The following is a 26899-nucleotide window of genomic DNA, read 5'->3' on the forward strand; positions in this document are numbered from 1 at the left end:
AAAAAAAAAAACATGGCATGAAAAAATGTGTGAGCTCTAGAGTGGAGCTCCCAAGCATGATTGACGCTTAGCCTGCTGGCTCTCCACCAATAGTCTATATCCTAGACGTAACTACCGACCACTAAGGGCTTAGTGCCTGGCTTTTGAGGATTGAACGGTGACGCACTAGGCCGTAAGGGGTTAAGGCGGAAAGACTGGGCACAAATAACCGATTCCCGTTGGCTGTGCTTCTAGGCGGTGACCCTGCCGACTGCTGAATAAAAGCGGCGAGGACCAAAAAAAGCGACGAACAGAGAAAAAAAAAAAACCCCGTCCGTTCCGCGCACCGGAGCTCTTATCGGCCCTTGGGGACAGGTTTTTGTGTCGTTTGGGGTTTCCCGGCCACTGTACTAGCATCTCCATTTTGTGGTCCAGGTGCATTGACTCATCGCCGGTACCAAGTCTTTTTTTTTCTTCTCGACTTCCCCGTCTTCCTGCTTCCTTTGTTGAACGTCAGGTCATTCATTTATCCTTCCTCTAGTCCTCCCCTGGATCCTGGGCGTGCGGCACTCAGCGGGAAGTAGGGACAGAAAAAAAAGCCATCAAGGTTTTTAAAACAGACCAAAAACTACCGGGCTGGAAGTCATCACTACCTCACCTGGGTACACCTCCAAAAAGAGTCATAGACTCGGTCAATTGACTCAATAAACTTAATTCTTCCTCTCCTCTACTCTTTTCCCTCCGCGCAGTACACAATGGTTCTCGCAGCTCGTTGTGGACAGGCGGCGTCCTCCCTCCTCCGCCAGCGCGGTTTGGCACAAACCCGCCCTGCCACAGTTGCGCTCCGCTCGTTCTCCTCACAGACTACGGCCCGTTCGACGGCATCGGCTTTGCGATTGCAACAGAAGCTTCCTTCGACATGGCGATCGCAGCAGCTGCGTTCGTTCTCCAGTGCCATCAGCCGATTGGCCTCGGAGACCTCGAACACTCCCTCCGCTGAGTCGTATCTCGGCAGTGGTGTCGTGAAGCCTAGCGAGTTGGTCGATGTGAAGAAGGTTCTTGTCATCGGTTCTGGTGGTTTGAGCATTGGACAGGCTGGAGAGTTTGACTATTCCGGTAGGTTGCGGACTGCCCTATAGATATTTGATACCTCGCCCTCAGGTATAACTGCATCGACTAAAGATGCGGATGCATATGAATAAAGACAAGAACCGGGGATGCAATTGAGGTATATTTTATGACAAAGTCACTGACTCATATTCAAACAAACAGGTTCCCAAGCTCTTAAGGCTCTCAAGGAAGCTGGTGTGCAGTCCGTCTTGATCAACCCCAACATTGCGACCATCCAGACAGACCACAAGCTTGCCGACGAAGTGTACTACCTCCCAGTCACACCCGAGTATGTGACTCACGTCATCGAGAGAGAACGCCCTGACGGTATCTTGCTCACCTTCGGTGGTCAGACTGGTCTGAACCTGGGTGTGCAGATGAACCGCATGGGTCTCTTTGACCGATACGGCGTCAAGGTTCTGGGAACCAGCATCAAGACCCTCGAGACCAGTGAGGACCGTGATCTCTTCGCCAAGGCTCTGAACGAGATTGACATCCCTATCGCCGAATCCATTGCCGTCGGTACTGTTGACGAGGCATTGAAGGCCGCTGAGTCCGTTGGTTACCCCATTATCGTCCGTTCCGCTTACGCCCTGGGTGGTCTGGGATCTGGATTTGCCAACAACCCCGATGAGCTGCGTGACCTTTCGTCCCGTTCTTTGACCCTGTCTCCCCAGATTCTGGTCGAGAAGTCTCTCAAGGGCTGGAAGGAAGTTGAATACGAAGTTGTCCGTGACGCTGCTAACAACTGTATCACTGTCTGCAACATGGAGAACTTCGATCCTCTCGGTATCCACACTGGTGACAGTATTGTTGTTGCCCCCAGTCAGACTCTGTCTGATGAGGAGTACCACATGCTCCGTACTGCTGCCATCAAGATTGTCCGTCACTTGGGCGTTGTGGGTGAATGTAACGTCCAGTACGCTTTGCAGCCTGATGGACTTGACTACCGTGTCATTGAGGTCAACGCTCGTCTCTCTCGTTCCTCTGCTCTGGCCTCGAAGGCTACTGGATACCCCTTGGCCTACACTGCCGCTAAGATTGGTCTCGGCCACACCCTGCCTGAGCTCCCCAACGCCGTTACCAAGACCACCACTGCCAACTTCGAGCCCAGTTTGGACTACATTGTTACCAAGATTCCCCGATGGGATTTGAGCAAGTTCCAGCACGTTAACCGTGACATCGGAAGTGCCATGAAGTCGGTTGGTGAGGTCATGGCCATTGGCCGTACCTTCGAGGAGTCTTTCCAGAAGGCTATCCGCCAGGTTGACCCCAAGTACATTGGTTTCCAGGGTGACAAGTTCGAGAACCTCGACGAGGTTCTCAAGAACCCCACTGACAGACGTTGGTTGGCTGTCGGTCAGGCCATGCTCCACGAGAACTACTCCGTGGACAAGGTCCATGACTTGACCAAGATTGACAAGTGGTTCCTCTACAAGCTCCAGAACATCGTTGACTGCCAGAATGAGATGAAGGAGATTGGCAGCCTCTTCGGTATCCAGGAGGAGATGATGCTTAGAGCCAAGAAGCTCGGATTCTCTGACAAGCAGATCGCTCTGCTTACTGGTTCGACCGAGGACGATGTCCGCGCTCGCAGAAAGAGCTTCGGTATCAGACCTTGGGTTAAGAAGATTGACACCCTGGCTGCCGAGTTCCCTGCCGACACCAACTACCTCTACACCACCTACAACGCTACCTCCCACGATGTCACCTTTGATGACCACGGAACCCTTATCTTGGGAAGCGGTGTTTACCGTATTGGAAGCTCCGTCGAGTTCGACTGGTGTGCCGTCAACGCTACCCTCTCTTTGAGAAACATGGGCAAGAAGACTGTCATGATCAACTACAACCCTGAGACCTACTCTACTGACTTCGACACTGCTGACAAGCTCTACTTCGAAGAACTGAGCTACGAGCGTGTCATGGACATTTACGAGCTCGAGAGCGCCAGCGGTGTTGTTGTTTCTGTCGGTGGCCAGCTTCCCCAGAACATTGCTCTCCGCCTTCAGGAGACTGGTGGTGCCCAGATCTTGGGTACTGACCCCCAGGACATCGACAAGGCTGAGGACAGACACAAGTTCTCTCAGATTCTGGACAGCATTGGTGTTGACCAGCCCGCCTGGAAGGAACTCACCTCGGTTCCCGAGGCTGAGCGCTTCGCTGAGGCTGTCGGATACCCTGTCTTGGTCCGTCCCAGTTACGTCCTGTCTGGTGCTGCCATGAACGTCATCTACAGCGCCGACGAGCTCAAGGAGAAGCTCCTGAACGCCAGTGCTGTCTCCCCTGACCACCCTGTCGTCATCACCAAGTTCATCGAGGGTGCTGAGGAGATTGACGTTGACGCCGTTGCCTCCAACGGCAAGCTTCTCGTGCACGCCGTCAGTGAGCACGTTGAGCCCGCTGGTGTCCACTCTGGTGACGCCACCCTGGTTCTCCCTCCTGCCAACCTCGAGCAGTCCATCATGGACCGTGTTAAGGAGATTGCCGAGAAGGTCGCCAAGGCTTGGAACATCACTGGTCCCTTCAACATGCAGATCATCAAGGCCGACATCGAGGGTGCCGAGTCCCAGCTGAAGGTCATTGAGTGCAACCTCCGTGCCTCTCGTTCCTTCCCCTTCGTTAGCAAGGTTTTGGGAACCAACTTCATTGACGTTGCTACCAAGGCTCTTGTTGGACGTGACGTTCCTGAGCCCGTTGACCTCATGAGCGAAAAGCGTGACTACCTTGCTACCAAGGTTCCTCAGTTCAGTTGGACCCGTCTTGCTGGTGCCGACCCCTTCCTTGGTGTCGAGATGTCCAGTACTGGTGAGATTGCTTGCTTCGGTAAGGATCTGGTTGAGGCCTACTGGTCTTCCCTCCAGTCCACCATGAACTTCCGCGTGCCCGAGCCTGGTGAAGGTCTGCTGTTCGGTGGTGACATCAACGACCCTACCCTGTCCAAGATTGTCGACTACCTTTCTCCTCTTGGCTACAAGCTCTTCGCTGCTAGCCCCGAGGTCAAGGCTCACCTCGAGTCCGCTGCCAAGGGCAACGTTTCTGTCGAGGTGATTGAATTCCCCAAGACCGACAAGAGAAAGCTCCGTGAGGTGTTTGAGAAGTACGACATCCGCGGTTGCTTCAACCTTGCCAAGAGCAGGGGCAAGACTCTGCTCGACGAGGACTACGTTATGAGACGCAACGCTGTCGACTTTGGTGTGCCTTTGTTCATGGAGCCTAAGGTATGAATTTCCTCCCCAGTTAATCAACTTTATTTTGGTTCATGATTGCTAATTCTCCTCCAGACCGCTCAACTCTTCGCTCAGTCCATGAGCGAGAAGCTGCCCCGTGGTGACGGCATTCCCTCTGAGGTTCGCAGCTGGTCTAACTTCGTCGGCGGCAAGCTGCTGTAAACCCGACATCCAAACAAACACACAAAAAGCAAACCTTCCGTATAAATCTAATTTCCCGATCTTAGCTTTTCATTTTTTTTTTTTTTTTACCCCAGGCAAACAAAAGCTGCCTTGTTTGGCGTAGCGGATAAGGCTTCGTGTTGATAGACTATTTGTTTTTGGTCCCGGCATTCGAGCTTCCCTGCTTCGGCCGGAAAAGGCGAAGCAATATCAAAAATAGGGTCACGCACCCAGGAGATCTATCTGTCTTCATTTATTTATTGTTTTGGTTTTGGCTCCTCTAGTAGGCTGGTTGGCTATGTGCTTGAGCGAGAAGAATATTGAAGCCGGTTTCTATTCATAACTTGTTACTCAATGATTTTCTTCAATTTATGTATTGTATCAGTATATTCATGTTCAAATCTCAACTTCCTTTGCCTCTATTTCTCTGTTTCTACGTTGTAAGTTGAATACATTGAAGACTTGGTGATGTGGACATCACCACTGGTTCTGTTGCAACGACATGGATCAGCTTCCTTCAAGCTCATATATTCAAATAGTATATCATTGTCAATTCTACAAGCCCATTATTTTACAATTTTAAACCCAGAGACAGAAATAATAGAGCCCGATGTTTTCGGATTTTGGGCTCGACAAGATATTCGATGACTAATCACATGATCACGTCCATCGTCTCTTCAAGATCCCCAAAACAGAAACTCTTCAATTAATTCAGTTTCAAGATGTCTCTTGAAAATCCTCTTCCATCAGTCCATACAAAGACCACCCCAGGACCAGCTCCTAATGGCCTGGGAACTGGTATTTTCGCCTCTGCAGATATTGGCTCCGGGCAGGATGTTTTGAATGTACAAAGTCCCTTTGTGGCTGTTCTTGATACACCACGACTAGAGGATACCTGCTCTGGGTGCTTTGGGAAGAGACACCTGGAGGTTCCAGTTGATCTGAAGGCATGTACTGGATGCCAGGTTACGAAATATTGTGACAGGGTTGGTTTCTTCATCTGCTCCCATATTCTTCTAGATTGCTGATTTCCTCGCCAGACTTGTCAAGCCAAAGACTGGAAGTTCGCACACTCCCTCGAGTGCCCAATCTACCAAAAGCTCAAACCGAGAATTCTTCCAAACAATGCGAGAGCAATTCTCCGCATGGTTCTGCGCAGTGGACGTCGAAAATATGCTGCGCAGGAGCTCGACCTTTTTGTCCGGCTAGAGACTCATGTTCGAGAGATACTAGACCAGAACATGAAACAGTGGGAGCGTATCGCTCTGTCAGCGAAGGCAGTGAAGGCATATTCTGGAACTGAGATGAGCGAGCAAGCTTTATCTGCTTTTGGAGCCAAGGTAAGCCCTGGCTTTCTTTCCTGTATATCTTTATGCTGAGCGAACGGGCTGACTTTTTTTCATACAGCTTGACATGAATGCTTTCAACCTCACAAATGCTCAATATGATCGTATTGGGCTATACTTGCACCCATATGCGGCTTTGATAAACCACGGCTGTGATTATAACTCTGTTGCCGGGTTCGATGGCGATGAGCTCTTTGTTAAAGCCATCCGGCCAATCAAAAAGGGAGAACAGATTTTTATCTCTTATATCGACGCAACCAACCCACTTGAATATCGCCGTGGAGAGCTTTCTGAGAGATACTATTTCAACTGCCAGTGCTCCAAGTGCGAGAAAGGAACAGATACAATGGAGGACCGATTTTTACCTACTGCGCCATCTGACTGTTCTACCCTGGATGCCTCTCATAGGAAAACCCTGGAGCTAATGGAGTCTGCTTCTGACCCTGATACTGAGCCATTGAAGGCAGTCAATATGCTCGAGTCTGCTATGCAGGGACTGCGCCAAACCGGTTCATGGCCCATCGCCCGACAGCCATATGTTTCCTTGCGTGATGAGTTGATAACATCTTTACTTTCGGCAGGAAGATTCAAGTCAGCATTTATCCACGCCGCTATCCGCTGTATACTCATCGACCCCGTCATATATAGCCACGATGCTCACCCAATCCGCCACTTACATGGATGGGCGCTGGCAAAGCTCGCCATACACCTGTCACAAGGGATGGAGGCGAACACCGACGATCCTTATGCGCTTGAAGCCCACGGACTGAACTTCAATTTCATCATTTGGTTTATACTGAGTAAGCTTGTCAGTCAGGAATCGGAAAGTTGCACCGTGCCTAGTTTCAAGAGGCTAGTGAGAAGCGCTTTCAATGATGTGCATAAGGAGTTTACTGCCAATGGTCTGGACCCTATGGATATGATAGATAACATACGGAAAGAGTGGGATAAGCTTGAGAGAATTGTGAGGGAATCAGATAGCATATTGTGATTTTGTCATCTTATATCAATCAATCATGTTCGAAGGACCTTGAGGGAGCTTTTCGAGTCTTGAGTAGGAATTGGAGTTTCCCACTGCGAGTTGACATGCGCGTAGGTATTGAATGAGGCTATCATTGACCAATTAATGGAGCTTGTGAGCTTTTATGGGTTATGACTTAGGACAATTCGATACTCAATTAAAATCTCGCAGGTATGTGGTAGGTACTTGCATAAATACCAGACCGGCCACAAAAGAATAACCTTTGCAGTACAGGCTACGGAGCAGAGTGTGCATTGACACGAGGGCAAGGCCATAAGCCGGAGCTAAGTGGATCTACGGGGTACATACGAGCTGCATGACCTCACAATCAATAAATGGCCAGAACCAGGGACGATTCACGAGGATACAATGCGCCAGAAAAAGATAAGACTTCGTAGAATTAGACTCCTTTCCCCTAGCTAAAAAAATTGAACAGAGGAAAATGGTTAAGTCTTTTTGTCTCCATCTGATCGGACCGAGAGACTCGAGTCCTTTTCATAGGAGAAAGTAGATCCCGTTGTTTTTTTTGTTTCATGCCGACAAGATCTTTATATTGAGATTGAAACAGCTGACCCGCACTTGACATACAAGTTGATGAACCCAAAGATATGAATATGGATTCCATCCATTTTTCCTCCCTGAATCCGCCTGACCGGTACTCCACGCAACACTCCAAAAGCCTTTGTTCGTTTATTTGAGGGGAATGAAACGGGAAGAGTGGGTGGCACCGATACCGGGACGACCGTGCTTGACGGGCTTGCTGTAAAGTTGTTAGATCATTGGCTTATAAGGATGGGTGAAGTACTCAATAGAGGGAAACGTACTATGAGATGGAGAATTCGGCAAGGTAGTGGCCAACCATCTCGGGCTTGACCTCAATCTGGTTGAACTCCTTTCCGGAGTAGATACCAATGACGGAGCCGATCATCTCGGGGACAATGATCATGTCACGGAGGTGGGTCTTGACGAGGTCGGGCTTCTCGTTGGGCTTGGCCTCCTGCTTAGCCTTACGGAGCTTCTTGATGAGGCCCATAGGCTTGCGCTTCAAGCCGCGGTTGAACCTACGGCGAGCGCGGGCGTGCACGACATCACGGAGCTGTTCAGAGGAGAGGTCGAGGAGCCTATATAAAGCGCTCAGTCAGAAATGCCATTCCTTCATATTCATCATCCCACACCCGACTCCAAAGAAACTTGTCGCCAATGCTTTTCGTTCGTTCGGAGTCGGGTGCTGGGAGCCAGGGGATGCGCGAGGCGAACGTACTGGTCGAGGTCAATACCACGGTAGGTAAACTTTCTGAAGGTTCTCTTTCTCTTGAGCTCTGTTTGGCGATGACAGTCAGCGTCTGATTCTTGTCCCTGGTCTGCGTGGCCCCTTCAATCGCGACATGTCGGCCCCTCATAAACCATCAAAACTCCGTCACAAAATGTCGTTCCATTCCAGTTTCCATCAAGACAAGACTCCAACAAGTGTCGCTTAAACCACGGGCATCAGGAAAGGTTCTCAATGATAACGTACCGGCAGCCTCCTCGGCGTTCTGTATTAAAGGACAAATGTTAGTTCAACCATCCTTTCATCTCACTAAAACGGGATACATGACGGGTCTACTCACGTATTCGTGGTCAGCCATTTTTGCGGATGTTCCTCAAGGTCGCTTTTCGAACGGGATCTCGAAAAGCGAATTGTCGTGGCGTGTCGTGTCGCTGAAAAGACGTTCGTCGGGCGGACCTCTCGCTTCTACGCTTCGAGTTTGGAGGTGGGCTGGAGGGCTCGCCTAAGCGACCGGGCTAGGTCAAACCCTAACAAACTAGACCGCATCGGTCGATTACATATTAGGGCTAATTATGTCTTGGCAAAGATTGCGATAGACAGCATTTAGATGGATAAGCAAAGGATAGAGTGATAATTATTGGGCTAGATTTGACTGCTTTCGATTTAATGGATTTCCATAACTGGTGCTGTAAAGATCCACAACCATGTAATCTACGTGATGGCAATCTTAGGTTTAATTCAAAACGCTTACACACGAGTCTCTACAGAGAATGCGGATGCAGATTTGCGGAGGTCAGATAATCTGTATTTGCTAAAGGCTTTTTTTTCCAGCTCACGTATGCATAATTCGTAACTGCATCAGAACAACCTGAAGCATGCAGGTTTGAAACCCATGGGCGAGATCACTCCCCATTTTGAAAACAACTGCCAGACTTCTTTCCCCCCACGGATTGCGATTTTTTGTAGCCTCAGATAGGTGAAAGCGCTTAGTCGAAGAGACCGAAGCCCATGTCCTCGTCGGACTCCTCCTCGGCCTTCTCCTCCTTCTTCTCCTCGGCAGGGGCGTCACCACCGGCGGCGGCACCGGCGGCGGGGGCAGCGGCAGCAGCACCGCCGGAGGGAACGGAGGCGAGCTTGGTGGTACCCTCAGCGATCAGCTGTAAAAAAATGTTAATTCCGACTCTCGCATTCCACTGTAGAATTCAGCGCATATCACTAACCTCCTGGATGTCCTTGCCCTCGAGCTCAGAGATGAGCTTCTGGAGACGCTCCTCATCGGCGTCAATGCCAACGGAGGAGAGGACAGCCTTGACATCCTCGGCAGAGGGGCTGGCGTTACCAGCGAGGGTGATGAGAAGGTAAGCGGCGAGGTGCTTCATTTTGATCTGTATGCAAAATTTTTCCGTTAGATTTGATCTCCGATTAAGTTGAGTGCGCCGTATGACGATAGGTTTGAAAATGCAGCTTTTGAGAAACACATACCGAAGTTTTTATGAAATGTATCGAAAACGAGAATCAATCGATTTAACCGCAAGTTGGGCGGAGACTGAGACGTCGATTCCGGGGGAGGTTGAGCGATGTGAGAAGTAGAAAGTCAAGATGGAATCTCCAAAATCGCAAGAAAAGTGCGGTGCGGCTGGTTTCTGTGGCTGGTGCGCGCCGTCGGGCTCTAAGCGAGAAGCTGTGGCGCAGGCGATTTGGATTCGCAGTTGAATGTCACGTGACACCGTGCCTTCTAGAAGACAGGATGGCGTCTTGCTGCTGCTTTTTCTCCCCGCTTCTCTCGTTCTTGTTGAGTCAAAAGGTCTTGTTTCGCTCACATTCACATATTCAACGGTGGTGAAGTGGGCATTCTTCACTCGCGAACCTCATTTTGGTGCACTAGGACGCAGTTCACGTTATCTGGCGCATCTGAAGATCACTTCAGTAGTGTCGTACCGAAGTCATGAAGTTACTCTGTCATTCTAACCACCGACGGTGAACACATCTTTCTTTCAGCTTCCCCTTTTCAACTGTGTTCTGGGACTATCATTTCACTGAAAAGCAATATGAGTGTAAGAGATTTTTGCGGGTGTTTTCTCAGTGACATTGTCTGACACGTCTGCAGTTCCTCGATTCCGTACTCTCGTCCATCGAGACGGGAAAGCCGTCCTCAGTTTCGCCAGCAACGACCCCCCGACCCCCCGCATCCCCCATTCCATCTTCAACCGCCAAGTCCGAAGTCCGCAAACCTAGCACGGGGATTCGCGATATTCCTGAGCGGAAAAATGTCGCAGCAGGGACGAAGCGAAAGGCTGAGGAGCAGCTGCGCCGTCCATCGAACCCGAATACTCAGTTACCTGGAAGGACAGCCGTACCAAAAACAAATACCCAATTACCTGGGAGGCCAGCTGCGTCAAAGCCCGCCACTACATCTACAGCGGCTTCCAAAGCCCGTTTGAACCCGGCTTCTGGTGCGGCAAAACCTACATCTGGCAGCAGTGGATCAACGGCCCAGAAACCTGCAGCGGTATCCTCGAAGCCTCCTCCTAAAGGATCTTACGCAGATCTTATGGCGAAGGCAAAATCATTGCAAGATAAAGCACCGACACAGGTTGGCATGTTCAAGCATCATCAATCTACTCCCAGAGAAAAGCTCAGCAAGGCGGAACGCAAAAAGCGAGCGACGGAAGCTCTGGCAAAGGAAAAGAATTCACGTTCCGGAAAAAAGGCCGCAACCCCTGCTGGTGCAGCAGGCGCAAAAGCTGGCGATGGAAAACCCATCAGAAAACGAGAACCAGAGGAACTTTCTTATAAGGGCACTGCAAGACCGTCGCAGCCTCTGTCCGGATACCGAGGAACGGCCGGTATACCCAGCCGGCGTAATCCGAATGATAAAGCACAGTCTCGCGCTGGCAAACGGAGAGTGGACGAATATCTTGCAACAGACGAAGAGGACGAAGGGGATTATGCGGACGACTACGACGACTACTATTCGGAATCATCTGATATGGAAGCTGGCTTGGATGATGTGGAGCAGGAAGAAGCATCAGCACTTAAATTTGCCAGGAAAGAAGATGAAGAAGAATGGTTGGCAGAGCAAAAGGCTAAGCAAGAGAAGCTGGAACGCCGTAAAAAGCTGTCTGCATTGGCATCCAGGAGTAGATGATTCACTACTTTTTATCTCTACTCGAGTTATGACATGACTCGATTCCTTTCCTCGACATTTTTTTTTATTTTTTTGAACGCACAGCATCAGCGAGGAATACCCGTTGGGTCCATTACATACCAGTTTGCTTCTATTACCATTCGGTCATTGTATCTCCTTGAGTTTTTGCTTAACTTCTTTCCTTTTTTTTTTTTTTTTTTTTTCTTTTTTTTCTGGTGAGCATCAGCGTGCGCCAAGGTGTCGATATTTAGATGGTGGACAACTCGTCCTTTTGTTCCATTTCTTTTCATTGGTCTACTTGCGAAGAGCGGGCGTCATTCTTACACTCTTAGCTTCTGGATAGATTCAGCTAATGCAAATTTCATGAACAATATTTCTTGACATCAGCACATCTTTGATATGGAGAATATACTTGTTTGCAAATAATACTAAGGCCCCACCTCGTAGGCGGTGACATCACCCGGTGTAATCTTCGTTTCCCCATTCCTGTTCCACCTCTCCCCTCATACAACATCGTCTAGCTATTTAGGGGTTCGGGTCCCAAGTCCTCATAATAGCTATCCCATAGCTCATCACACCATATCAAGCAATCCAACATGGAGTCAGTACACCATGTGTCGGCCTCCTCGAAGGCTTTATTCAACAAAGCGCGCAAGATAGTGCCTCCATTGCTGGAGAAGTTTCACAAAGGTCAGTACGTCGCAATTGTGTGCATTCGAAGGTCTATCCAAGAGAATCCGCCACTATTAATGATTGGTATGTCTACGGCCTCCATAGCTGACAGAAGATGCAGGGCAACATGGGCGTGTTGCTGTGATTGGGGGTTGTGCGGAGTATGTCCCAATTTCTTAGCACTGTTCGACGTGAATAATACTGAGAAACTTCCAGCTATACAGGTGCCCCATACTTCTCCTCGATGGCATCTGCGAAACTAGGTAGGTCATGCAACCATTTCTTCAGGGCCTTATTGACTGAACCTGTACCACAGGGTGTGATATGGTAAGATGACTGTTTTGTATCCGCTGTTTATGTTTTGTGCTGGCCTAACATGTGACAGAGCCATGTTATTTGCGAAAAATCAGCAGCTACGGTATTCTCACTCTCCCTCGAGGTAGCCCGCCGAGCTCGTACTTATAGCCATTCAGGTCATCAAAACCTACTCTCCAAACCTTATGGTCCATCCATTGCTACCGAGCAGCGACAGCGTTCCAAACCCCAATTCGATAGATGCTCCCGCTCTTGCCAGTCCAATAATTGATATGCTCTCGCGTCTGCATGCGTTGGTTATAGGACCAGGTCTTGGTCGTGATGGGGTGACACTCCAAGTCGTTACAGAGGTGATGAAAGAGGCACGGTCACAGTCAATACCCTTTGTCTTGGACGCTGATGGTCTGCTTCTTGTCACGGAGGACCCAGGTTTGGTAAGAGGATATAAGGAGTGTATTCTCACCCCCAATGTGAACGAGTTCAGTCGCCTAGCGAAAGCATTAGGCATTGAGGTGCTCAGCCAGGCTCAAATTGCATCTCAGTCAGATGGAGATAAGACAAGCAAAGAAACGGATGCTTGTGAGAAACTTTCAAACGCCTTGGGTGGTGTGACAATCATCCAGAAAGGACCACATGATGTGATCTCCAACGGCGTCACCAGTATTGTCTCCGATATTCAGGGAGGGCTCAAGCGCAGCGGAGGCCAGGGTGATACACTCACCGGATCCCTTGGGACGCTTTTGGCTTGGAGAGACGCATACCATAAAGGTCTCTGGGAGAGTGATGAGAAAGACAACCCAAAGGAGGCACAGACCAAGCAAGAGGTTAAGGAGGAATTGGAGACCGAGGGCAAAAGGATGTCTCCTGTAACAACACTGCTTCTTGCTGCCTGGACAGGCAGTGGAATTACGAGGGAGTGTTCTCGACGTGCCTTTTTAGCAAAGGGAAGAAGCATGCAGGCTAGTGATTTGACTGATGAGGTTCATGAGAGCTTCCTGGCCTTAATCGGTGAGCCTGAAGGATCCAAGGTACATCTTTAGCCTTTAGGCTCAACTTCTCCTTCGAAAACGGCTTTCATGTATAAAAAACATCGCGTACAAACAATATAACGCCCAGGCTTTTTACCCTTTCACCATCCGCACCTTCGGTTAGGAGTGAACATCACAGAATATGCAACCGACAGCGACTGCAGCTCTGATACCTAGTAGGTGTATTGATTGATGCGGTACCATGGCAGGTCGTATAAGCAAGAGAGCCCACGACCCAGAAGCTTATGCAGAGTGGTTGACCGCCAATACGGTAGCCGTAGCATAATCCCCATCATGACTGATTGAGAGCTGTGCCACTTGTCTTCTCAATGGTGGTAGGTCTCCATCCCCCTCGTTTGTATCTGCAGTTTGAGGTGGCGGTACATGTAAAACCAGGACTGGCTTCATCTTGCCAGGGACCGTCAAGATTTCAGCTTGATGCCAACCCAGTCTGTGAGGATATACTGCCTTCATGGCGGCCTCCTTGGCCGCGAACCTAGGAGTTTTCAGCTCATTCCTCGGATTTTGTCAGAGATAGGGCACCTTACCGCCCAGCCACCCAACTTGACAACTTCCAAAACGCTCGCTCGTATTGAGTGCGCTGCAGATTTTTATCGGTACCGGACTCATCCTGGCCATTATCTTCGTTATCGGCCTTGTCTGCGATATTCTCTCTTAATTGCAACACCTTGTCATATTGCTCCTGGAAAAAAGACCGCTCTGCCGGACTGAAAATTCGCTGGCTGAATCTGTCGACTTGTTTCTGGCTATTGTCAGTCAGAAGTCGCTGGATTCGAGGAATATGGCATATGTCGGTGCCGAGGGCTAATGGGTATGGGAAAGGAAGAGCATCATCTGTTGCCGCCATTTTGCGTTCTGAAGATCAAGTAAAGTCTGGTTGGGATGAGATTGGGCTCGGCCCGCTTGAGAATCATAATTTTAGCGGAGACTTGGGTCGGTCTCGAGGGTACAAAAGAGAACGTGGACTACTATTCTACTTGGCTGGATTGCCTTGCATTATTTATCTAAATGGACGATTTCTTGTTTTATGATTCCTGTTGCTCGTTGAATCTAGTGCTACTATGTAATTCCCAAGCCTACTCAACGTTGATATGAGCTTTCACATAGTCGATAACAGCCCCAACTATCATGTTGTTAGTTATCCTCCCATGCCATATTTTACCAACGAAAGTTCAAATGTTTACCTGTTTGTAATTTTTGTGCTTCTTCATCGGCAATTTGTAGATCGAATTCCTGTACTTCTTATTAACATATCCATGCGTAACAGAAGCCAACATTAATATCATACATTTTCCACGGCCAAAATCAGCTCCACAAGAACCAGGGAATCGGCTCCCAGGTCATTCTCAAAACTCTTCTCACTGGTAACCTAACAATAGTGAGTCAGATGCTCATAAAGAGAGCTTTCATGCGTATTACTTCTTCCTGCTTCACCTCAAGCTGCTCCGAAACTATTCTAAATACTTTTTCCTCAACAGACATTTTGAGAGCTTGGATGGCAAATGCGGGGTGAGAATGTGTGCGGATTTGTGAAATTGCAAATCAATCAGGCAAACCACGGGCGCCAGTGGGTTTTATAAACCTTCCTTTTAAAGCCTTGGCCTGGAAGCGAGTGTTCTGTCGAAAAACTATGACGTCAAGTGGATTTGGGAGGAAAGATGAAATTATGCAAGATCTACTTTACACTATTAGATATCTAAGCCATTAATCTACTAGTTCAGTTTTTTATGACTCATTAAGCCATTTTAGAAAATACACATGACTTGGCGATCTCGCAGTTCGTGAAAGATCGTGCTTAAGAGGAGACCGTGGCTCCACCAGTAGGTAATCATCCACACCGCTCTTTTACCGATGAGATCTCATCTTTTATATCCTGATACCTAGGAGTAGGTGTTTGGATTAAAATTGCTTGCAGTGGCCTAAGAGCTTGCCATCAGCCTCTGTTGTTCTCATACAGGTCGAGTCGACTCGGTCAATTACGCGACTTGTGTGACCCGCTATACACAGGAATAACTCGATGAAAATGGAAGATTTGAAATCGAATACGAGTAGAAAGATCGAAGTGGGTTGGGCTTCTCGAGTCTGCCTCTCGTTGCCATTATTCGCCTGGTTGTAGAATCCGATATCCAACGCGTGAATGGCAATCCAAGTTACACCTTACATCCTGGATGAGAGCCAACATGCAACATTGTTAAATTTTAAATAGTTACTACTAAGAGCGATGCTGCTTCCACCACTCCACAGTCCACAGGCTGGATCTTCACGCCTATGCCTGGTGAAGAATGCTGCATGCGGTGAGTGTAACGTGAAGAATCACCGCGATGGAAGAATCGGATCATTCCCAGACCCAGGACTCAGAGACCTTGATGTTTACTCGACGACGGGAGGCATGCTCCGGATCTAGTATCCTTGGTGTACCTGGATGCCAGTGCCAACTCAATTTTCTCCGCAGGGGAATCTTTTCCGGATTCATCAGAGACATGCTGGATGTCGGGTCTCGGCATGTTGCTTTCTGGGATTGACTTTTTCTCTCGCAGTGACGCCCTTGTCAGTCAATGAGGATCTACACATCTGTCATGCTCAGACACCTTGCAGGGTAATCATCTGCCCTGCCAGCCCTGCCAGCCACTGTGAGACAGAGGCATTCAAAGTCAAGATGGGGAATGTAACAAATGAAAGGGTATAAAGAGAAGGAATACCCTCGACAAGTTGAACCCTCCACTCCAAAGCAAAACAAAAACCCAGTATCATCACTTGAATCCATTCCTACAAGCCATCTCTCCCAAACCTCCATCCACCATGCACACCTTCCACCTCGTCTCTCTCCTCCTGGCATCCGCCTCCCTTGCTGTCTCCAGCATCGTCCCCTACAAGCAGTGCGGCACCTGCAATCCTCTATCCGGCGAGAACCACTGCGACCCCAGCACATCCTGCATCAGCACCGGCACCCAATTCCACTGCGCCTGTCGAGCAGGCTACAAGGCCAGCAAGCACGATTTCGACGCCAACAAGCAGTTCCGGCTGGAAATCCCCAACTACGAATTCTTGGTCTTCACACCCGAGCACACCAAGTGCGACGTTCCTTGCAAGAACTCGTACGGTGCTGGTCCGGATCTTTGCGCGGAGGTCCCCATCCACAAGGAGTGTGCTGTTTAATCTTCTCTCACCTTGTTGCTCTTTTCCTTAATCGATCAGGGTAGCCCTTGAAGGGCTGGGTGTTGATCCGCATTCTCACTACATTCATCGCCCCTGCGGCCTTTAGATTAATGCTTAATCAATGTAATATCTCTCCCTTATCAGGGATAATGTACCAGGTTTATGCTGGTTGTTTCAAAAGTCTTGTCTTCTATTGAAAAATTGTATTTAGATCTGGTGTTAGAATTCTAATCTCACGCACGTCTTGGTTGAAAAAGAAAAATGCTTTGCACCATAAACACCCACGCCTATACTCTACCAATTCTGAAGGAATCTGACGTAAACAACATGCACAACTCATGTACCAAGGGAAATATGGCCAACATCGAACAGAAATGACTAGTGATAGAGGAAACAACCCAGGAAAAGAAAGATAAATAGAATATTCATGTCAACAGTGCTATAATTAAGTAGTTTTTCATCGCAGATCCATGTCCTCGTCATCACCGGCTCCGACGAAGAGAAGGCGTGTTCCGTTGCCAGTGACTTGCCAGACCTGAAGAACGTGTTAGTAGGCGCCAGTGTCAAAAGAAATACAAAATCAAAACTTACGTCGAGCACAGCGTATTCATCGACTGCCATTGCCAGCTGATCCTCCGTGAAACCCTTGGCCAATACCCTCTCGCGCACTCTCTTCATGCTGAGTTCACCCTCTTCGCCATCACCCACAGCCGCAGCGCCACTTTCCAGCATACCCCGGATCAGACTATAGATCTTACTGCTAGGGGTCTGGTCGGCACCAGTATGGCTATCGTTGTACAGGGATGCCTTGCTGACCTCAGTGAGACGCAAAGCCTCGTCAACATCCTCCGTGACCACAACATCACTGAATCGAAGACGCGCAAGGGCCTGTGAAAGACGGACAACACCGAGCAGAGTACGTGGAGTAACGTGAGAAAACTGTTTCCTGTTCTCCTCATCGCGCTTCTGCTGCTTTCGCATTGCCACGTATGCCCCAACCATGTAGTCGGAAATGGTCGAGGGGACAACAGGTCGGTAGGTTCGTGCCTTGGCAATATATTGACGAACTTCATTGGGCGTAAAAGCAATACCAGAATCCTGGTTCTCAGGATGTTTGTTATGCATATGCACATAGGTGACATGGTTGGCCAATTCCTCATCACCATCGGGCGAAGGGGTATCGAGAATGAGGAACATTACATCGAAACGCGAAAGCAGGGCGGCGGGAAGGTTGATATTCTCAACAGGAGAAATTCGCGGGTTGTATCGTCCGTAGAGCGGGTTTGCTGCCGCCAGGATAGATGTACGTGCGTTAAGGGTGGTGGTGATTCCAGCTTTAGAGATCGAGATGGTCTGCTGCTCCATTACTTCATGGATGGCTGTTCTGTCCGCATCATCCATCTTGTCGAATTCATCAATACAACAGATACCGTTGTCCGCCAAAACCAGAGCACCACCTTCCAAGACCATCTCATCTGTAACGGGATCTCTCATGACTGCAGCAGTAAGACCAACACCACTGCTTCCTCTACCGGTTGTGTACACACCTCGGGGCGCGACCTTCGTGATATACTTCAGCAATTGTGATTTAGCCACACCAGGGTCACCCATGAGACAAATGTTGATATCTCCACGAATGTGCATGCCATCGCCCATTTCCTTGCTCACACCTCCGATGAGGAGCAGAAGTAGAGCCTTCTTGACGTCAAGGTGGCCGTAAATCTCAGGGGCAATAGACCGCGATAGGTATTCATACATGTTGCCGGACTTCTGGTGCTGCTCAATCTTGCGAAGGGTTCGGCTGTCCATCAACAATTCATTATAAGCCTGCTTGTGCTGCGTGATGTGCTGAGCCTCCATGTAGGTGTCTGTCAGCAAACCAGCACGGATGGCTCTAAACCCTGTGTAGGGAGTGGGCAGAAAAATGCCCGCAACATCAACAATGTCACCAGGGTTGAGCTGTCTTGTGAGACTTCCATGGCAGTGAATGGTTAATGTTCGTGGAATATGGCCAACAGGCACCTGGTCTGCCATTTCCTGGATCTTCACTTCTTGGAATGGAACAAACTTGGACGCGCGGGTAGAAAGGAAAAGCTGTCCCTTGGAGTTGTTTTGCTTGCACTCATCTGACATACACTCCGTCATAGGCTGGAACTGCTTGGTAGTAACCGGCTGGAACACTTCGCATCCGCAACGATCACAGGTGTACGCGTTGATCTGGACAGCAGGCTTGACATCGGAAACACGAGTAGTGATACCACGGATTGTAATGAGGCTGCCGAGGTGCTCTGCTTTCACATTTCGTACTGCGAGGGCTTTGGAGTCGCGCTCACTGCTGGACCCAGAGGGGGTAAGCGGCTTAAAGTTAAGAGTGTATCGACGGGTCAATTCGGGGGGAAACATTGAAGGAGCAGCCGCTGCATCCATGTCCGCCTCCATGGCCATGGTCATTGTCTCGTTTCGTTTCTCGCGTTGCGACATGATCACATCGAGCACATCATCTTTAAATCTGCATCCAGTTAGCTGCAAGCTGTTTCAATCAACAAGAACTACATACGTCATCTCTTTGGTTTCTTTGGGCATCACATCGTCCACTGCCTGCGAAAAGACATCGATGTAGCGCTTGGTGTTCTTTTGGACAGACTCGACGAGTTTCAGGTCTGTCTCCTCCGGCAGGGTTTTTTCGAACTGTACCCACGTTAGACATGGCCACTTCAATTGAAAGGATGCCGTTTACATACGGTGATCAAGTCGTCTAGTTCAATGAGAACGTTCGTCCGTTCCCGATCTGCGACATCCTGGAGCATCTGCATGTACTTGAGCTTCGGTTCCCGGCGTCTGCGACCAGCGCCCTGCGCTCCGCCCTCATTCTCGGCATCCTCCATGAAGTCGTATTCATCGCTAGTGCCATCTCCATCAATGTGCAGGTCTTCCAGAGCTTCGGTTGCGGCCGATTCAGAGGCGGACTCGAAGGTCTTGAAGTGCTTTAAAAAGTCCTTGAAAACATCCAGCTGTGCCGCGTAGTCGACAGGGGCGGGGTATTGGAGCAAAGCCATGATTCAAGGAAAGAAGGAGCCAGTTCAATTGACTGTTCGGCTGGCAAAATAAGGGTTGATGGCGATGGTGTTAGATTCCCATCGGCGGGCGAAAGGGTTATCGTGGGATGCACGGTGTGAGGCTTTTCGGACAGAGGTAGTTTTAGTGGGTCAACAGCTTTTTGGCCTTTTTGGCGCAGAAACACGTCGCGACGCGAAAGAAACGCGCTGCCCATTCCTCAGATTCTGCTAGACCCAAAGGGGACTAGCGTGGGAATACGTGGGGCGGAGCGGAATAAGTCTCGGCCCGAAACACCTTGAGGCGGGCCGGCTCGGCGAAAGGCGCTCGGCGGGCATTTGATTGCGGAGTCAAGTCCGGGGAGATGATCTGGTCTTCTCTCATTCTACCGTCAAGAAGCCTCAGTCTTTCTTTAACTTGCTTGTGAACGCAAGATTCTGCATATCTGCGCCTGAGAATGGCGCCTAAAAAGCCCTCTACTACGGCGGAAGTCGCCCTCGTGCCATTGAAGAACTGTCTGGTGAACTTGCCGCCATCGCTGGTCACACTGCTGGTCAATGCCAATGCTGTAAGCTATACTCCTTTCCTTGATTTACTTTGTGGTTAAGTTCAATGCTGACTCTGGTTTCAAGACAGCGCAAAGTGTCATTGTCGAGCTACAGTACCGGGGTTCTGCAGGAAAGACCAACGGCAGTCCCGCACTGCGGTCATGTTATCTAGGATGGTCAGGAATGCCAAGCAAGCGAAAGCTTGCACCTGTTGTCGGCAAAGATGGAATTAGCAGTAGCTCTGGCTCTAGGGAGCAGGATATGTCAACAGTCGAAGTTGATACTACGTTTGGGCGGGTGCTGGGTCTTGCGGAGGGGCAGAGGGTAAGCTGGTATTCCATGGCCACAATGCATTATGCGATTCTAACGGGCTTTTAGGTTGGGATATTCATACATATCGACCCCCCGGTTGCGCATACTATTAACATTGAACCGTTGACTCCAGAAGACTGGGAGAGTATGGTTTATCTCTGCGATCTCTATATGGCGCCTGCTAACCTTGTCACTTGTAGTCATCGAACTTCACGCCACTTTCCTAGAGCTCAACCTATTATCTCAAATTCGGGCTTTACCCAATCCTACATACAGCTCGACAGAAGCGGAACATATGCATCCTCTCACACTGCATCTGTCTCCCACGTCCACAGCTAATATTGTCATTACGTCGCTTACGCCCGCTCCGCCAAATACTTCTCCATTCGCGAAGATAGCTCCTGATGCAGAAGTAATTGTGGCTCCGAAGGTTCGTCAGAAATCTGCGAGGGGATCTCGAGGGGACAGCCGAAGCGTTAGCGGCAGCAGCAGGAGAAGTATGGGGGGCAGAAGCAATGGAAGCACAGTGCGACCGAAAAGCAGCCGGTCAGACTCTACAAGTCGCGGTGCTCTTTACTTGAGAGGTGTCGATCGCCAGTTTTCTGGTCAGTGGTTTGACGGAGAGTCGGAGGACGATGGCAATGAGGGCTTCCGTATCTGGGTCGACCCCGATATGCTCGTCACCAATGAGCTCCGTGGAGCCGGCTGGGCGTGTGTCACTGTCATCCAGCCCTCCGGTCTGAAGGCGCCGCCCGATCCCCAACAACAGTTGAGTCAGGCAGAACAAAAATCATCAGAAGTCGGGCTTCCAGCAACAAAGCTTGTCGCTAAGATTTTGCCGTGGGAGGATGCACCAGACAATCAACACGTCGCCTTGTCTACTCTCTTGTGCGCAGCGCTGGGTGCTGATTGCATTGTCGGTGGCATTGTTAGGGTCGAAGCGGCACCTCCGCAACTGCAACGATCAACTGTGAAGTCACTGAAAATGTATCCGTTCATGTCCGATCCCTCGAAAAAGAAGGATGGATTGAAATTTGGGGCTGACACTGCGGCGGCCAAGGATGCGTTGGCGGAACGTGTCAAAGTTATCTATGGTAGCTCTGGAACTGAAGGACTACTATCAGGACCCTTGACTGATGGCATGATTCTGCCAAAGGTAGAGAATCAAACGTCAGTCTCTGCATTCGATGGTGCCATCCTGCGTTTTGACCCGCCATTGAAAAACAGTCCTGAAGCAACAAGGCCGGCACTCGGATGGTTATTGGGGTCAGAGGCTAAACTGAGCCTTGAAGTGCAATCTGAAATACCTAGACCAGCAGATCAAGGGTCATCCGCGCTGCCTACGGATGATCCCATCTCTCCTACTATTCCCGAAATGGTTGGTATAGATTCAATCATTTCTCAGTCAATTGACAACTTAACCAAGTCATCGTCTATCCTGGTCACTGGCGGCCTCGGGGCTGGAAAGACCGCTTTGACTCACCTTCTCGCGCATCGTGTTCGGAAAGATTATCTTTTCAACGTGAAATATTTCTCTTGTCGAAAACTTGTCACTGACGAAACTCGTATCTCCAATATCAAGGAGACCTTGAATCGCCTTTTCATGTCTGCTTCCTGGTGTGCCAGACTCGGTGGACAATCGGTCGTGATCTTGGACGATCTTGACAAGCTATGCCCTGTTGAGACAGAGCTACAAGTCGGGGGAGACAATGGCCGCAGCCGGCAAAACAGCGAGGTGATTTGCTCAATGGTGCGAGAGTATTGTACTATGAATTCTTCGGTGGTTTTGCTCGCAACGGCACAATCCAAAGAATCTCTGAATAATGTCATTGTTGGTGGCCATGTTGTTCGCGAAATTATCCACTTGAGAGCCCCCGACAAAGAAGGAAGACGAAAGGTTCTTGAAAAGCTCACAAGTCAAGACCGAGGCGCTAGCACAACTAATGGGCATGGGCATGTACGAAATGAGAGTGCATCCACTCAGGACTCGTGGCTGGATCCTTCCAACCCTGGGAGCCGTCCGAGTTCTGCTGGAGCTGATGGCTTTGTGCTTGCGCGGGATGTGGATTTCCTCGAACTAGCTGGCAAGACGGATGGATACATGCCGGGTGACCTTGTCTTATTCGTCTCCCGTGCACGGAATGAGGCACTTATACGCTCCGTCCAAGATCCTCTAGCCGCATCAAGAGCAATCAGTTTAGCAACTGAGGACTTTGAGAGTGCTCTCAAAGGCTTTACTCCAGCCTCTCTTCGCAACGTCACCCTCACATCCTCCACCACAACATTTGCGGGCATTGGTGGCCTGCACGGGACCCGGCAAACTCTACTGGAAACATTGCAATACCCCACCAAATATGCCCCCATCTTTGCACAGTGTCCTTTGCGTCTGAGATCCGGACTGCTTCTGTACGGCTTTCCTGGGTGCGGGAAGACGCTTCTGGCCAGTGCAGTAGCGGGCGAGTGTGGACTGAACTTTATCAGTGTCAAGGGTCCTGAAATTTTGAACAAGTACATTGGCGCCAGTGAAAAGAGCGTTCGTGATCTATTTGAACGAGCGCAGGCTGCAAGGCCATGCATCCTTTTCTTCGATGAGTTCGACAGTATAGCACCCAAGCGTGGACATGATTCCACTGGTGTCACAGACCGTGTGGTTAACCAGCTTCTCACCCAAATGGACGGTGCGGAGGGCCTGTCCGGAGTTTATGTTCTAGCTGCTACGTCACGACCCGACCTGATCGACCCTGCGCTGTTACGTCCAGGTCGTTTGGACAAATCTTTACTGTGCGATATGCCATCTCATTCCGACCGGGTCGACATTATCCAGGCCGTGAGCAGCAAATTGAAAATGACGGATGAAGTACTTGCCCGTCTGGACGAGGTGGCAGCACAAACCGCGGGCTTCTCTGGTGCCGATCTCCAGGCTGTTGTTTATAATGCACATCTGGAAGCCGTCCACGATGCCCTTGGGGACAAAACTACCAATGACAAGGGGAACACCAAGAATGGCGTCAAACAAGCATCTACGAACTCTAGCACCAAGTCATTTATCCAGTTCCTCTATTCCGAGCAAGGGACCGGCTCAGTGTCCATGCCCCCTCCAGCGGTTGTTGCCTCGAAGCTCGAAGCGATGAAGAACTCCCGGCGACGTCAACGGCAAATGGAGCAAGGAAACGCCAACAATGCAGCACCAGCACCGACCACGAATGGGGCGTCCGAGGAGGAGCCACGCGAAGAGATTTGGGTTCGCTGGGAGCATGTTGAACGATCCCTTGCCACCACTCGTAGCTCACTCAGTGCGCCTGAGAGGAGACGACTTGAGGGGATTTACCGGGAGTTTATCGATGGACGTGACGGAGAGATGCCCACAGGCGAAGGGGGGAGAGAAGTTGGTGGACGGACGAGCTTGATGTGATGTGACTGTTGTATCTATATAGTGTTTATATATTTGCATCCAATGTATTTATTCGGGATTAAGAATTATGATAAGATGGATGTATGAACTACGACTACAGCGAATGGAAAAGAAAAGAGAGGGAACTTTAAAAAAAAAAAAAAAAAAAAAGGACGAATCCAGTCCGTTTCGAACGCACGCCCTTGCGATAACCGCAAAAGCACTCCTACGCTCCTACCTCCAATATGGACTTGTAAAAGGCAAAAAAAAACTGGTAGCTTCTCTTTGATTGAGCGTGTCATCCTTAGTGCAGGGGCCATGCTAATCTTCTCTGTATCGTTTCAAATTGACCAAATGCCCGAAGGCGAAAGGATGTCTTTTCAATGAATTATATGTCTATCTGGCGGGGATTTTGGGGCCTCTGATTGGCGGACAAGCGAGGTCACGGGGAACACCAAAACTGCAGTGTCAGTGTGGGAAAACCGTCGATGGAGGGGGAAATGAGGGTAGATGAGGTGCTGGAGTATTGAGTTGAATTTCCAAGGCATTTTCCGGTGTTAATAGATGATAGATATTGTCATATATGTTAGGAATTTCCTAACTTGCGACATGATTATTGAGTTGGCGTTCAGTGTGGTACTGTAGGTAGACTTGGTCAATGCCGCAGCAGACAGCACAGGCAAAGGGGTTGAAGCTGAAGCACGAAGAGTCAAGAAAACAAAAAAGAGTGAGAATGAGAGAAGAACGAGTGGATAATCAAATCATCAAGAAGAACCCCTCATCCCCTCATCTCCCCATTTCTCCACCGAATCAAAAAGAAACTAAGCCTTTTAGTCGTCTCGTCGGGGCCTCAGGCACTAACTACTACTACGTAGATGGGCACTATGTATGTATGTATGTACGTTATAGATTAGCACAAAGATGCAAGATATACCTATAGCACACGTGCTATTGACAATTATTGCTGTGTATATACTGAAATGTGATATTTATTATGAACAGGCCGGCTGTTTACAGCACCACTCACCGCAAAGTTCCCTTACGTGGATATCTTCTCCTCAGATCCGGGTATTCCATGCATGGAGGCAACCGAGGCTGAACGACCGAGGACCGACGCCACCCTTTGACCTCTTTTAAATACTATGACGATCGGTAGGATCTTGTTCGCTGTTTCATATCACATTCTCGAAGGATAGACTCGTCGGAGCTTTTGCTTTCTGTGACTTCTACTCCGTGCTTCTGATCTGCTGCCAACAACACCCCTACCTTTCCCCGCATTTACGATGCCCGTCTCCTCGACCTATCCTCCCATCCAGGTTCCTAATGTCGACATCTGGACGTTCCTTTTCGAACGAAACGATAGACCCTTCCCAGAAGACAAGAGTAGGTTCTTAGTTTTCATTTCAAGCTCCTCAATAATATCCCCCCGTACTGATTCCTTCAAGTCATCTACCAGGATGCCGATACCCAGCGATACTACACCTACAAAGGCGTGAGAGATGCCGCGTTATCCTTCGGACAGGGACTCAAGGCCATCTTCGACTGGCGAAAAGGAGATGTCCTCGGCCTCTTCACCCCCAATTGCATCGATACTCCGATCGTGACATGGGGAGCCCACTGGGCCGGTGGTGTCGTGTCCCCAGCCAACCCAGCATACACTGTCGACGAATTGGCTTTCCAACTTGGAAACGCGGGTGCCAAAGCACTGATCACTCAGGTCTCTGCTCTCCCAGTGGCCGCGGAGGCTGCCAAGAGGGTTGGAATAACTGAAGACCGGATCATCCTCATTGGAGACGAGCGCGATCCCAACGCCAAATTTAAACATTTCACCTCCATCCGAAATATCTCCGGTACGACCAGATTCCGCAAGACCAAGATTGTACCTGAGAAGGATTTGTCGTTTCTGGTTTATTCGTCGGGGACGACTGGTGTGCCCAAGGGAGTGATGCTTTCCCATCGGAATATCGTCGCCAATAACCTGCAGCTTGCTGCCGGAGAAGCTGGCCAACTTACCTGGAACGGCGGAGCAGATGGAAAGGGTGACCGAGTATTGGCATTTTTGCCTTTCTACCACATCTATGGTGAGTTTGGTTCGGAATCGTCGGCGATGACCCAATACTGACTAATCCTAGGGTTGACTGCACTCGTTCACCAGAGTCTGTATAAGGGTCTGCATCTAATCGTCATGCAAAAGTTTGACCTTGAAAAGTGGTGCGCACATGTTCAAAACTACCACGTCACTTTCAGTTACGTCGTTCCTCCCGTGGTCCTCCTGCTAGGCAAGAACCCAGTAGTCGACAAGTATGATTTGTCCAGTCTCCGCATGATGAACTCGGGTGCTGCACCACTCACGCAGGAGCTCGTCGAGACAGTCTACGCGCGTATCAAGACCGGCATCAAGCAGGGCTACGGCCTTAGTGAGACCAGTCCAACCACACATACTCAACCATGGGAGGAGTGGCGTACGTCGATTGGGTCCGTGGGCAAGCTGCTACCCAACATGGAAGCCAAGTACATGACCATGCCTGAGGATGGCTCCGACCCAACCGAAGTCGCCGTCGGCGAGGTGGGCGAGCTGTATCTGCGCGGCGACAACATCTTCCTAGGCTATCACAATAACCCGTCCGCGACGGCCAATTCGCTGTCCAAGGACGGGTGGTTCCAGACCGGCGACGTTGGCTATCAAGACAAGAATGCCAACTTCTACATCACCGACCGCGTCAAGGAGCTCATCAAGTACAAGGGTTTCCAGGTGGCGCCGGCCGAGCTCGAGGGAATCCTAGTGGATAACGAAGCCGTCGACGATGTCGCCGTGCTCGGCATTGAGAGTGAAGCTCATGGCACCGAAGTCCCGCTGGCGTATATCGTGCGGAGTGCAAAGAGTAAATCCTCGGGCCTCAGCGCAGAACAGGAAGCTTCCAACATTGTAAAATGGCTGGATGGCAAGGTTGCATACCACAAACGCTTGCGTGGTGGTATCCGATTTGTAGATGAAATTCCCAAGAGCCATAGTGGAAAGATCCTGCGACGAGTGCTCAAGAAGGCAGCCAAGGAGGAAGCCAGCCAGGCACTGGGTGTTGTCAAGGCCAAGTTGTAGATATCCAATTCCATATCCATGTATATAGATAGTAATTCCAAT

The 26899-nt window shown here is 49.7% G+C and overlaps 13 protein-coding genes across 13 annotated transcripts; 7 read left to right on the top strand and 6 right to left on the bottom strand.

The window, feature by feature from the left end:
• The first annotated feature begins 339 nt into the window (after positions 1 to 339).
• On the top strand, positions 340 to 4808 carry ASPWEDRAFT_45118 (carbamoyl-phosphate synthase (glutamine-hydrolyzing) CPA2). Its single transcript, XM_040836445.1, has 3 exons — positions 340 to 1095; positions 1252 to 4307; positions 4371 to 4808. Exons 1-3 carry the CDS (start codon positions 735 to 737, stop codon positions 4476 to 4478), a joined length of 3525 nt encoding a protein of 1174 aa, XP_040684834.1. The 5' UTR covers positions 340 to 734; the 3' UTR covers positions 4479 to 4808.
• Positions 4809 to 5200: 392 nt separating this feature from the next.
• On the top strand, positions 5201 to 6815 carry ASPWEDRAFT_176257 (S-adenosylmethionine-dependent methyltransferase; the record flags this gene model as incomplete). Its single annotated transcript, XM_040831478.1, has 3 exons — positions 5201 to 5464; positions 5519 to 5818; positions 5886 to 6815. The coding sequence occupies 3 exons, from the start codon at positions 5201 to 5203 to the stop codon at positions 6813 to 6815; spliced, it is 1494 nt and encodes a 497-aa protein (XP_040684835.1).
• A 547-nt stretch (positions 6816 to 7362) lies between these two features.
• On the bottom strand, positions 7363 to 8524 carry ASPWEDRAFT_45119 (40S ribosomal protein uS19; the record flags this gene model as incomplete). The annotated part of the gene is made up of 5 exons (XM_040836446.1): positions 7363 to 7605; positions 7670 to 7966; positions 8107 to 8162; positions 8185 to 8380; positions 8456 to 8524. Coding segments are annotated over 3 exons (423 nt in total), but the record flags the coding sequence as incomplete, so codon positions are not given.
• Positions 8525 to 8647: 123 nt separating this feature from the next.
• aspf8 (ribosomal protein P2) lies at positions 8648 to 9859 on the bottom strand. Its single transcript, XM_040838969.1, has 3 exons — positions 9598 to 9859; positions 9336 to 9500; positions 8648 to 9272 (listed from the first exon to the last, which is right to left on the bottom strand). The coding sequence occupies exons 2-3, from the start codon at positions 9492 to 9494 to the stop codon at positions 9102 to 9104; spliced, it is 330 nt and encodes a 109-aa protein (XP_040684837.1). The 5' UTR covers positions 9495 to 9500; positions 9598 to 9859; the 3' UTR covers positions 8648 to 9101.
• Positions 9860 to 9903: 44 nt separating this feature from the next.
• ASPWEDRAFT_45120 (uncharacterized protein) lies at positions 9904 to 11461 on the top strand. Its single transcript, XM_040836447.1, has 2 exons — positions 9904 to 10169; positions 10223 to 11461. The coding sequence occupies exons 1-2, from the start codon at positions 10164 to 10166 to the stop codon at positions 11261 to 11263; spliced, it is 1047 nt and encodes a 348-aa protein (XP_040684838.1). The 5' UTR covers positions 9904 to 10163; the 3' UTR covers positions 11264 to 11461.
• Positions 11462 to 11752: 291 nt separating this feature from the next.
• ASPWEDRAFT_684647 (ATP-dependent (S)-NAD(P)H-hydrate dehydratase) lies at positions 11753 to 13449 on the top strand. Its single transcript, XM_040838970.1, has 6 exons — positions 11753 to 11953; positions 12057 to 12096; positions 12152 to 12198; positions 12252 to 12262; positions 12321 to 12353; positions 12409 to 13449. The coding sequence occupies exons 1-6, from the start codon at positions 11860 to 11862 to the stop codon at positions 13288 to 13290; spliced, it is 1107 nt and encodes a 368-aa protein (XP_040684839.1). The 5' UTR covers positions 11753 to 11859; the 3' UTR covers positions 13291 to 13449.
• A 72-nt stretch (positions 13450 to 13521) lies between these two features.
• On the bottom strand, positions 13522 to 14146 carry ASPWEDRAFT_72154 (holo-ACP synthase; the record flags this gene model as incomplete). The annotated part of the gene is made up of 2 exons (XM_040839231.1): positions 13522 to 13774; positions 13827 to 14146. 2 exons carry the CDS (start codon positions 14144 to 14146, stop codon positions 13522 to 13524), a joined length of 573 nt encoding a protein of 190 aa, XP_040684840.1.
• A 229-nt stretch (positions 14147 to 14375) lies between these two features.
• Positions 14376 to 14781, bottom strand: ASPWEDRAFT_176263 (acyl carrier protein; the record flags this gene model as incomplete). Its single annotated transcript, XM_040831479.1, has 4 exons — positions 14376 to 14422; positions 14484 to 14532; positions 14588 to 14668; positions 14719 to 14781. 4 exons carry the CDS (start codon positions 14779 to 14781, stop codon positions 14376 to 14378), a joined length of 240 nt encoding a protein of 79 aa, XP_040684841.1.
• Positions 14782 to 16098: 1317 nt separating this feature from the next.
• Positions 16099 to 16455, top strand: ASPWEDRAFT_119504 (putative adhesin; the record flags this gene model as incomplete). The annotated part of the gene is made up of 1 exon (XM_040828911.1): positions 16099 to 16455. One exon carries the CDS (start codon positions 16099 to 16101, stop codon positions 16453 to 16455), a length of 357 nt encoding a protein of 118 aa, XP_040684842.1.
• Positions 16456 to 16912: 457 nt separating this feature from the next.
• ASPWEDRAFT_118579 (DNA replication licensing factor MCM7) lies at positions 16913 to 19511 on the bottom strand (the record flags this gene model as incomplete). The annotated part of the gene is made up of 4 exons (XM_040828835.1): positions 16913 to 16990; positions 17047 to 18964; positions 19013 to 19143; positions 19197 to 19511. The coding sequence occupies 4 exons, from the start codon at positions 19509 to 19511 to the stop codon at positions 16913 to 16915; spliced, it is 2442 nt and encodes an 813-aa protein (XP_040684843.1).
• Positions 19512 to 19859: 348 nt separating this feature from the next.
• pex1 (AAA family ATPase peroxin 1) lies at positions 19860 to 23927 on the top strand. Its single transcript, XM_040836448.1, has 4 exons — positions 19860 to 20077; positions 20142 to 20381; positions 20436 to 20514; positions 20570 to 23927. The coding sequence occupies exons 1-4, from the start codon at positions 19967 to 19969 to the stop codon at positions 23779 to 23781; spliced, it is 3642 nt and encodes a 1213-aa protein (XP_040684844.1). The 5' UTR covers positions 19860 to 19966; the 3' UTR covers positions 23782 to 23927.
• Positions 23814 to 24249, bottom strand: ASPWEDRAFT_684884 (uncharacterized protein). The gene has a single exon (XM_040838972.1). The coding sequence runs from the start codon at positions 24078 to 24080 to the stop codon at positions 23847 to 23849; it is 234 nt and encodes a 77-aa protein (XP_040684845.1). The 5' UTR covers positions 24081 to 24249; the 3' UTR covers positions 23814 to 23846.
• A 794-nt stretch (positions 24250 to 25043) lies between these two features.
• ASPWEDRAFT_54428 (acyl--CoA ligase) lies at positions 25044 to 26857 on the top strand (the record flags this gene model as incomplete). Its single annotated transcript, XM_040838058.1, has 3 exons — positions 25044 to 25143; positions 25206 to 25841; positions 25893 to 26857. The coding sequence occupies 3 exons, from the start codon at positions 25044 to 25046 to the stop codon at positions 26855 to 26857; spliced, it is 1701 nt and encodes a 566-aa protein (XP_040684846.1).
• Between the last annotated feature and the right edge of the window lie 42 nt (positions 26858 to 26899).

This window comes from Aspergillus wentii, assembly GCF_001890725.1.
Source record: "Aspergillus wentii DTO 134E9 unplaced genomic scaffold ASPWEscaffold_8, whole genome shotgun sequence".
NCBI classification, from domain to species: Eukaryota; Fungi; Ascomycota; class Eurotiomycetes; order Eurotiales; family Aspergillaceae; genus Aspergillus; species Aspergillus wentii.

Coding starts and splice junctions, on each gene's coding strand:
- pex1 (XM_040836448.1), top strand. CDS start 19,967: ATGGCGCCTAAAAAGCCCTCTACTACGGCGGAAGTCGCCCTCGTGCCA. Junction 20,078..20,141: donor TGCTGGTCAATGCCAATGCT/GTAAGCTATACT, acceptor TCTGGTTTCAAG/ACAGCGCAAAGTGTCATTGT. Junction 20,382..20,435: donor GTCTTGCGGAGGGGCAGAGG/GTAAGCTGGTAT, acceptor ACGGGCTTTTAG/GTTGGGATATTCATACATAT.
- ASPWEDRAFT_684647 (XM_040838970.1), top strand. CDS start 11,860: ATGGAGTCAGTACACCATGTGTCGGCCTCCTCGAAGGCTTTATTCAAC. Junction 11,954..12,056: donor GCTGGAGAAGTTTCACAAAG/GTCAGTACGTCG, acceptor CAGAAGATGCAG/GGCAACATGGGCGTGTTGCT. Junction 12,097..12,151: donor GTGATTGGGGGTTGTGCGGA/GTATGTCCCAAT, acceptor AGAAACTTCCAG/CTATACAGGTGCCCCATACT.
- ASPWEDRAFT_684884 (XM_040838972.1), bottom strand. CDS start 24,080: ATGGCCCCTGCACTAAGGATGACACGCTCAATCAAAGAGAAGCTACCA.
- ASPWEDRAFT_45118 (XM_040836445.1), top strand. CDS start 735: ATGGTTCTCGCAGCTCGTTGTGGACAGGCGGCGTCCTCCCTCCTCCGC. Junction 1,096..1,251: donor TGGAGAGTTTGACTATTCCG/GTAGGTTGCGGA, acceptor TCAAACAAACAG/GTTCCCAAGCTCTTAAGGCT. Junction 4,308..4,370: donor CTTTGTTCATGGAGCCTAAG/GTATGAATTTCC, acceptor ATTCTCCTCCAG/ACCGCTCAACTCTTCGCTCA.
- aspf8 (XM_040838969.1), bottom strand. CDS start 9,494: ATGAAGCACCTCGCCGCTTACCTTCTCATCACCCTCGCTGGTAACGCC. Junction 9,273..9,335: donor AGGGCAAGGACATCCAGGAG/GTTAGTGATATG, acceptor ATTTTTTTACAG/CTGATCGCTGAGGGTACCAC.